The sequence below is a fragment of the Mytilus galloprovincialis genome, chromosome 6 (genome assembly GCF_965363235.1).
Source record: "Mytilus galloprovincialis chromosome 6, xbMytGall1.hap1.1, whole genome shotgun sequence".
NCBI lineage: Eukaryota > Metazoa > Mollusca > Bivalvia > Mytilida > Mytilidae > Mytilus > Mytilus galloprovincialis.
Window position 1 is genome coordinate 20748456 of NC_134843.1, and position 10415 is coordinate 20758870.

General features: G+C 32.4%; 1 protein-coding gene and 1 long non-coding RNA gene across 2 annotated transcripts in view; both read left to right on the forward strand.

Moving 5' to 3' along the window:
• LOC143079179 (ammonium transporter Rh type A-like) overlaps positions 1-2148 on the forward strand; it is a 29552-nt gene extending 27404 nt beyond the window's left edge. The window contains exons 8-10 of the mRNA XM_076254408.1: positions 29-180; positions 886-1033; positions 1482-2148. Of these exons, the coding sequence (XP_076110523.1) occupies positions 29-180; positions 886-1033; positions 1482-1515 (334 nt within the window). The 3' untranslated portion in view covers positions 1516-2148. The remainder of the gene's footprint in view (positions 1-28; positions 181-885; positions 1034-1481) is intronic.
• Positions 2149-5780: 3632 nt separating this feature from the next.
• Positions 5781-9340, forward strand: LOC143079180 (uncharacterized). Its single transcript, XR_012979345.1, has 2 exons — positions 5781-5861; positions 8510-9340. It is a non-coding gene; the product is annotated as an uncharacterized LOC143079180 (long non-coding RNA).
• The last annotated feature ends 1075 nt before the right edge of the window (positions 9341-10415 follow it).

Genomic DNA, 10415 nt, shown 5'->3' on the forward strand with positions numbered 1-10415 from the left:
TATGAATCTAAATGATTTCTTCAAACAGTCTTTTTGAGATTTTCCCTGAGATGGCTGCATCAAACGCTACAGGAAGTGTGATGCCGGGTTCAGACCGATCAGCTACAGTTCAAGGTGGATACCAGATGCTTGCCTTAGTTATCACCCTGGCTATTGCCATTGTTGGCGGGATAATTACTGGTAAGCTATATTTTTGTATTTAGCCTTGTCTTAGTTATCACCATAGCTATTGCCATTGTTGACGGAATAATTACTGGTAAGCTATAGTTTTGTATTACGCCTTGCCTTAGTTGTCACCATAGCTATTGCCATTGTTGGCGGAATAATTACTGGTAAGCTGTATTTTTATGTTTCGATATCGTGTTTTCTTCTTTCAAATTAGCACCTTAAAGGGATTTAAGTATCTAAAAAATACCGAATATAACTGCTACATGGACAAAAAGAACACAAGAGTAACGTATTATCTGTGACTACTATATGAATTTTTATAAACCAATATAGAAGACAACACAGTTTAGTTATGCTATACGTATGGGTACGACAAAAGAACATCGAAGTCTTGATCTTGCTGAAAGACTCAATACAATACCTTAACATTTTTTTAAACATCTATATTTACTATAATTTTAATGAATTTTTGTTTTGCAAATCATTATAAGTATTCAAATTCAAACGCATACACTTTTAAAAAACAAAAAGTTTGAAAAAAATATTCCAACAAGAAAATTAACAGACCGTGAAAATTCCTCTGACATGCATGCTACAGAGGCGGATTAAGGGGAGTCCAGTGGGCCGCTTCTTATGAACATTTCTGGATCTACCACTGTGCTATTGAAATATATATATATATAATTTGTCTATACCTTATAAATATATTGTCATCAGGGTTTATACTGAAGTTACCAATATGGGACAGTCCCGAGGGAGAAAAATTCTTTGACGATAATCATAACTGGAACGTAGCAGAAGAAGGCTTCCCTGGATTTCCAAAATCAAAGTATGAGAATGGGAAAAGTAACGATGATACCGAAATGTAAGGAAATTAACAGTGGATTTATATGTTAAAACTGTAGTCGTCAGACTTTATATTCGTCAGACTTTCTGATAGTGCATACTTATTACTATAGATTTTCATATATATACTCAAATCAATTTCAAAGTGGCGTCTTTATGTTTTAAAATAAATTCTTGTATACGCATTTATATTTTTATAATCCATTTTGTGCATAATATTGATATCCATATACTGAAATCCATGTCAAAGTAGCGTCTATATATTCCCGGGTAGTTTTCTTGTATACGCATTTATATTTTTATAATCAGATTTTATATGTATTTTTTTTTATATTTGTATTTTTATAAAGATATACTTTATGTCCTTTTTTTACCTTTTCACTATGGTTGTACAAAATTAATTTACATGTATATTTATTTTTGATAATAAAAGCCAATACCAGAATTGAGTTTGTATTTCTTTTCAGCAATCTTATGTCAGATGAAACGAAACTCAGCTGAGAGCATCAAAGACAATGGTCATATAATAAGTACATCTATTTTATCTTCAATTTGTTATGCTGGGATCGGGCATGTGTTTGTTTTTTTGCCTTATTTAATAGCATGAATTGTGTTTCTTCTATATTTGTAGTGATCTGCTAGTTAAAAATAAAAAGTTTTTTTTAATAATTGTTAAATGATAATATTTTCATACAAAGATTCTTTCTTCTTGTAACGTAAACAACTTTATTTTTCAAAGGCATCTCATCTCCAACTGTTATTCATCTCGTCTGTTTAAATTTACACTAGTAGTCTACGGTAGAACTAGGCTGGGTTTCCCTCTTTCAACATACGGGTATCAATCACCCTTGCAGTCAAGTATAACAGATAATAAAGGGAACCAGTCTATAAGGTTGAACCAATAGTAACTGCACAGTGGCGGATCCAGGGGGGGGGGGGGGGGTCCTTGGGTTGGAACCCACCTTTTTTGGACGATCAATGCATTTGAATGGGGACATGTAGTTGGACCCCCCGCTTGTCCTGGGTTATGACCCCCTTTATTAAAAATGGCTGGATCCGCCCCTGCTGCAACACAATAATTATGACAAAGCTATTTTATTTTTTGCTGTTACACCTAGAAACGAAAAGCAAGATATATAAGATTGTATGCTTCTTTTTATAATTTTATAGGGTTGCACAAGCTTTGACCGTCAGCACATTTTAAGAATGAAATGCAAATTTTCATGCAAAATGCGCTTCGTTCAACGTTTTTACGCCTTATATAAATTATAAAATATTTATTAAGACTTTGAAAGTGCAATACACATTCACAATAACAATTTGTATTTGTTTAAAAAGTATTTTCAATGAAATTTTTAACCTGATATTTAAAAACCAAAATAAAACATGGTCATTTTGTACCTACGATACCCCCTTTAATTTTTAACAAATTCCTAAAACAAAATTTAAACTAAAAAATGAGCTATTGCTGAAAAATTTGCAAACTCTATATGTGTGTGTGTGTGAGAATAAAAAGAAAACTTATATTTTACAAAGAATTGTATACCCTTTTACACAAATATTTGTATTTTTTGGCATTATTACATATAATGTATTGTGTAATATATGTATTTTTGTTATATACATATACTAGTTGGTATATCATGTTTTTATATAATTTACCGTGATGTAAGTTGTACTGATAAAAAATAAAATATGTATTAGTAGTTGTTGACTTTATAATGCTTTCCACTTGACACAATTTTCTATGCATACAGTAAAAGTCTGTTCAGCGGAACTGTGTAAGGTACAGAGAAAGAAGCAAGCACCAAATACCTACATCTGAATAACGGTTTCTTCAGTAATAAACAAGTTGAACAATAAGATACTGCTCACTAAGATACCTCTTTTAGTATTCGATGCACAGGAAGTTGGTGAGCGATGATTATGAAAACGCATTACACAGATATTATTCTCACTGAAACCAAGTTTCTGCTAAAAGCCCAGATTTTTAGTACCCTAGAAAATAAAACAAAAATTTCAACGAAAGAGAGTGTTCACACAAAAATATATACAGTTCACCATATGCCTTCAACAATGAACAAGCAATAAACAAAATAGGATACAATTTAAAGAAAAGAACATTCGCCTGTTATAAGCTCATAACATTAGAGAAATCAACAATGGAAGACGGAGATGAAAAAAGTCACTTAGCTCCTGGTTTAGAACATGCAAATATAGAATGTGAATGGGCAAAATAGTTTTTAAAAGAGGTAGAATATACCGAAGCACCGGGACAATACAAAGTTTTAGTCGAGACATGAAATAAGTAGAATATGAATAAACTTCTTGAAAATATTGGTTGCAGTTAGGTTTAATACAAGTATACTTATGACGACTTCAGTATGTATACTAAAGAAATTTATCCTGTTGATATAAAAAAAAAAAAGAAGATGTGGTATGATTGCCAATGAGACAACTCTCCACAAGAGACCAAAATGACACAGAAATTAACAGCTATTGGTCACCGTTCGGCCTTCAACAAAGAGCAAAGCTCATACCGCATAGTCAGCTATAAAAGGCCCGAAATGACAATGTAAAACAATTCAAACGAGAAAACTAACGGCCTTATTTGTGTACAAAAAATGAACGAAAAACTATTGTGTAACACATAAACAAACGACAACCACAGAATTACAGGCTCCTGATTTGGGACAGGCGCTTACATACAGAATGTGGCGGGATCCAAACCCTCCCCCAACCTGGGACAGTAGTATAACAGTACAACATAAGAACGAACTCTAAAAATCCTTATTTTAAATATGAACTTACTTTAAATTAAGTATTTACTAAATTTTATCATCGGTTATAAGGATATCATTCGTAAATATAAATCAACATGCAGACATCTTATAAGTTCGGGGTATTTCACATCCAATCTTTTATGGTAATATTCTTTACTGCAAAGCACAAAAATGTCAGTATTCACCTCAAAAGCTAACAAAACCTTTAAACAGACTTATCTATAAGAAGGGACATAGTTACGAAAAAGTCGATATTGTTGTCAGGTCTTAAAGATTACATATTTTGGCTTTAATATTGATTCACTTATAGGGTCTTTGCGTCGGGTTAAACACATTTATTCTAAAACCAGTTGTTGGCATGACACGGGTTATGTTCTTCTTATACATTTTATGTTTTATGATGGTATAATACTAAACCCCTAACAGGAGGGATTGTGTCTGATATTCATATGACGAAGACATATGTATAATCTTTCAATTAGTTGAATTGAGGTCTGGAGCTGGTATGTCAGTAACTGCCGTAGTAGCCTGTTGTTGTTTACGTATTATTGTCATTTTGTTTATTTTCTTTTGTTTCCTTTTCTGACAACGGACTCGGACTTCTCTTAAACTGAGTTTTACTATCTTGTGTGTACTGTTGTGCGTTTGGTTTTTTTTCTGCATCGGCTAGAGGTATAGGGGAGGGTTGAGATCTCAAAAAACATGTTTAACCCCGCCGCATTTTGCGCCTGTCCCAAGTCAGGAGCCTCTAGTCTTTGTTAGTCTTGTATCATTTTTAATTTTAGTTTCATGTGTATAATTCGGAGTTTAGTATGACGTCCATTATCACTGAACTAGTATACATATTTGTTTAGAGGCCATCTGAAGGGAGTTTCTCGCTGCATTGAAGACCCATTGGTGGCCTTCGGCAGTAACTGTTGTCAGCTCTATGGTAGGTTGTTGTCACATTCCCCGTTTCTATTCTCAATTTTGTTATATTAAACCACACAGTTCGTTGTGGATGGGGAAGAATTTTATGTTTAAAGAATCATAATGCAAAACATTTTAAGCATCACGACATTTGATGATGAATAATTATTTCACTCGTTGTATTTTCAATATGCAAAATTCACAATTATATATATAACTACCAAGCATGCAAGGAGGATAAATCTTCGGGGGCAACAGATAGCAAAAGGATATATTCACACTCATAGCTCAATCGCCTGGAGACAAATGTATAGTTCGGTGATGTCACATTCGAGGAAAAGAGGACGACAATTGGAACATATTCGTCCTCAAATATGTGTTCAAAAATTGTGCTAGTAGTTCACAACGTTCTACCAACTCGTGATGGCGTATGTAAAAATTTTCAACTGTTACCGGCTTCACTGCCATTTGGAACCCTTGATTTAATAGCTTCCTTGTAAGCCGGCAGCAAGCATATAATTTATGAAGATCATGATTGGAAATACAAGCCATGAAATATTGTATCAAATGTGAGACATTCAGGCGCAGCCAATCCATTCAAGGACTGTATAATACTCTTGAGCTGAAAACACTCATTGTCAGTCTCCTTCCTGAAATGGCCCGGAAGACGGTTTCAAAAGGTATACAGTGAAAATTGTGATAAACTACATCATATACCACATTTTGTCATTACACATGTATGAGTCATGTACATGTTCAACCAAGAGTTTGAAAATATTTCTAGGTACAAAATATAATTCTTGAAATATTATACATTGTCAATATTTTATATTTATTGACTGGGTAAGAGAAGGATTATAGTAACATTGAAGTTTATTCTTCCCGAGTTGCAACAATTGCCCTTTGAGGCGTAACTGTTAGTGATTGACAAAACAACACATGTACTGAACAAATTAATGTCCAGTAGCCGGTATTGAATCGATGAACCAGGTAGAATCGACGAACGGTGAAAAACATGCAGACAAATTCCGTATTTATAGAGCTGTTCGGCATAGAGTTAGGATATTAGAAAATAGACTTCCTGTTTCACTTTCATTTTATCTAAAAAGTTGCTTTTAAAATTCGGTAAGAACAGTTGCCCTGAGTTGGGAACTGGTTAGTGATTTAACTCGTACTATTACTTGCATAGCAGGGCAGGTGGTCGATTTAATTAGAGAATTAATTGCTATAATTACAAATCATAATGATTGTTTTCAATATTTTTAAAGTAGTGATAGTCCTATTACCTAAGGTATCAAATTTATCATCATGATCATTATTGTAAATTTCTTATGATCATTATTGTAAATTTCTTATCATCAATATTTGCCACATCTCTTGACAGTCTTTGTACTTTTAAAATGTTTTTGTATGTTAATTTAAACTTTCATAAGGCCACACCAATTTAATTTCTTGTTCTACGGATTTTTGGACTCCAAAAATTGGGGCGAGCGAGCGATTTGAAAATTTTAATAAAAAAATATTTAATTTGCAAATTTTTGAGGCGAAGCTTGAAAAGTGAAGGCGAGCGATTATAATTTTTTTTTGTAAATATAAAATAGTAGATTTTAACAATATTAAAACATGATTTATTACTTGTACTTTGACAATTCTTTGATTTATGAAGTATTTTTTCCCTGTTCACCAAGAAATAATTGTATAATTAAAGTCATAAGAAACGAGTGACCGGTGAAAAATAATGTTCTTCCAATTCTTGAACCAATGCATACAAACATCATAAACTTAGTCTTCTGTGCTCGAATTAATCATTTTTTTCATGTAAATTTCGTTTAATCGTCAATTTTTTTTTCAATCGGTCAGTGTTGTTATGAAAATATGGCAGGTAATTAAAGTTCGTGTTTCGAAGCCGAAGTTTAACGATTGTCACCTGTTTGTCAACAATTGACGAAAAATAAACAAAAAAGCATGGATATTGAGCACGTGTTAAACATGTAAATTCAGATAATAGTTTATTTTAAGGACATCCATGCATATTGTGGTCATCGGATTTTTACGAGATGGGTCACACTGAGGTCACCTTGCATACGGAAAATATGTCGGGGGAATTGCTTGCTGGAAGGAAGCAATTCAAATAAAGTAAACTTCTTCTAAATATGAATAAATTAAAGAATTATCTTCAGAAAAAAGTATATGTACATAAGTTTTATAATGAAAACTATCCATTGAGTTATAAAAAACATATGCATTATTTATTTTTGATTTGAGGTTTCTTATGACTTTAAATCTGGTCTATGTATGTGTGACTGACAATGAGACAATTCTCCATCTAACTAAGTCATAATCAGGTTGGGAACATATATATAATTCTTTGTAAACACTTTTTATTACAAACATGACAAAAGGGCTCATATATTCCCAAAGAACTATATATCTATCTTGTATTAAATGGTCAAAACATGTCCAAGAATTTTGTAATATTCCTGCACTTAAACCATGGTAATATAACACATTTACTTTAACAGTTTAATATTATTAAAAATAAGTGGACCCCTCTTTTAGCAAAATGTTTAGAAAAGTTGTTTAAAATATGATGTATTTCTCCTCTTTTTGAGTAAAAAATTCTAAGTTTTCAAAGTTTTTGTATAGTAGCACTATACAAATCCTTGGTATTTCTATTCCCTTTTCTACAACAGTGAAATGACCCCTTGTCTGAGGGAGGGTTGTTCCCAACCTGATAATAACAAACACAGGTCAAATTATGGCCTTTTGCACAGGGCTTTGATCCAGACCAAACAGCAAGCTATAAGGGACCCCAAAATTATTAGTGTACACAATTAGAGCAGGAAATCCAACTATCTAATTTATATATCCAAACGGGAAAATACCAATGACCCACATCAACAAACGATAACTTCTGAACGACAGGCCCCTGAATCAACCAGGACAGGTGCATAAATATGCAGTTTTGTTTCGCCAGCATACAATATAATTGCAGTTGAAGGCAACTCCTTCAGAAGTTCTTTGTACTTTATTCTAACAACGAACATTTTTTGATAGGGAATATAAGTAAGGGGGAAAGTAACCAATGTTTTGTTCTGTACAGGTATTTCCGCTGTTATATATTTATATCGCAGCACTCCCACGTGGGATAAATTGCTTTTATGCTGAAACAAATATTCCCACAGATATTTACACAGTGTGATGGGGTGCTTATGGGTTTAAAATCGTAATATACAGGTTAGACTGTGATTTAAAAAAAAACAAATGTTGATATCTTTTTATAATGCTTACAAAAAAATGGTGCGGGAAATAGACATGATAACATTTCCCGATGCGGGAAGCGGGAATATAAAAAAAATAAAAAAATTCTGTTTCGAAAAAATAGGTGCGGGCAGGTCCGTCGAACAAAGAATTAGATTGGTGTGGCCTAATTTAAGTAATTCTTGGCAAATATAGGCACAGTGCAATGTATTAAAATTGTTCTTGAAACTTATGAAAATATATATTCTAAGTGATTATCATGATTTTCAGAGACACAAAAAAAAAAACCAGAATATATGACATTTATATATATACATAGGGTTTTATGATTTAATAATATTGAATGATGATTTTTACATTAGAAACCCATGAAAACATGACTGAATTTTCAGCTGTAAGAATACCTTTTTCAAAATGTCATACAAATGAAATGCTTCTTTATCTTTATTCTTTCAAAATTTTGTTATGAATTATTAAATATTCTACAAAAAATGTTTAAAGCCAATATAAAACAAAAACATGGCCATTTTATCTTTTTTTAGGTAAGAATGGATACCAGCCAGTTCATCGCGTCTTTCAAGAAACAATTGAAACCCCCTTTGTTAGATATTTACAGACAGTATGAAAATTTAGTGGAAGCCAAGACTCCATCATTTAATATACCACAAGGGGAAACTCCCAAGCATAAGTTTGTACATGGAAAAATCTTTGAAGACTGCATCAACCAAGCTGCAAAAAACTGCAAGGAAGACAGAAAAATAATTGAAGAATTTAAATCTTTATATGAAGAATTTTGTGATAATCCTAGAAATGTTGAAGAATATTTTGCTGGTATGAAACAAGCTGGATCGGTGGCATGGAGTATTGTTCGTTATATGCAGTTACAGCATGGGTCCTCCACCTTTGGTAAAAGAATAAAAAATGAACATTTTAAAATGCTAAGACCTAATCTTCTTATAGACTTCATACAGCCAACATTGATATATGATTTTAAACTTTCAACAGCTAAATCTCAAGAAGAATATGAACAGAAATATCTTGTTAGTGGACTAATTCAGGTTTTGATTTATTATTTGTGTATGGGTTTATCACCAGAAAATGCTAAACTTGGTGTTTTGGTATTTTATAGTAGCTTAAATAAAGTTGTATTTTATACTTCAAATGTTCATAAAGATGGCTTCTGTGTAAAGCTTTTAAAGGACAAGTTGAATGAAAATAAACATTTGAATGACAGCGATACAGAATCAATGCCAGATTTAGAACCAATATCTACAGAAATAGAATCATTGGACACAATGCCAAAATTAGAATTATTAACTATTTAATATGTCTTTGTTAACATAGTGCTATATATATAAATTGTGCAAGAACTACTAATGTTTTTGTTTATTTCATGATTGTGTGACCGTCTCTTTATCTTTATATTAGGTGCATTTTTATGAATATATTATGTTTCACCACCAATATCATCTTCAAGTTGGAACAGTGTGTGTAATAAACACATTTAAGTGACTGTCTCAAGTGTACTAGATAAAGTTTTCAAAGAAACAAAAAACTTACCCTCATTTGGTATCATCATTAATTCATAAACAGTTCAACACACAGTAGGTAAAATCAGCTTCTTTAATATTAAATGATACCTTGAAAGGAACATCTGCATAATAGTGCTCAGTGCATTGGTATGGTTTGGATCTGTCTCAATGCTTAACTAGAGGCTCTAAAGAGCCTGTGTCGCTCACCTTGGTCTATGTGCATATTAAACAAAGGACACAAATGGATTCATGACAAAATTGTATTTTGGTGATGGTGATGTGTTTGAAGTTCTTTCTTTACTGAACGATTTTGCTTCTTACAATTATATCTAAAATGAACTTTGCCCATTAGTAACAGAGAACTATATTTGGTAAAAATTTACATAAATTTACCAAATTAATGAAAATTGTTAAAAATTGACTATAAAGGGCAATAACTCCTTAAGGGGTCAACTGACCATTTTGGTTATGTTGACTTATTTGTAGATCTTACTTTGCTGAACATTATTGCTGTTTACAATTTATCTCTATCTATAATAATATTCAAGATAATAACCAAAAACAGCAAAATTTCCTCAAAATTACCAACTCAGGGGCAGCAACCAACAACCGATTGACAGATTCATCTGAAAATTTCAGGGCAGATAGATCTTGACCTGATAAACATTTTTATTCCATGTCAGATTTCCTCAAAATGCTTTGGTTTTTGAGTTATAAGCCAAAAACTGCATTTTACCCCTATGTTCTATTTTTAGCGGTGGCGGCCATCTTGGTTGGTTGACCAGGTCATGCCACACATTTTTTAAACTAGATACCCCAAAGATGATTGTGGCCAAGTTTGGATTAATTTGGCCCAGTAGTTTCAGAGGAGAAGATTTTTGTAAAAGATTACTTTAATTAACGAAAAATGGTTAAA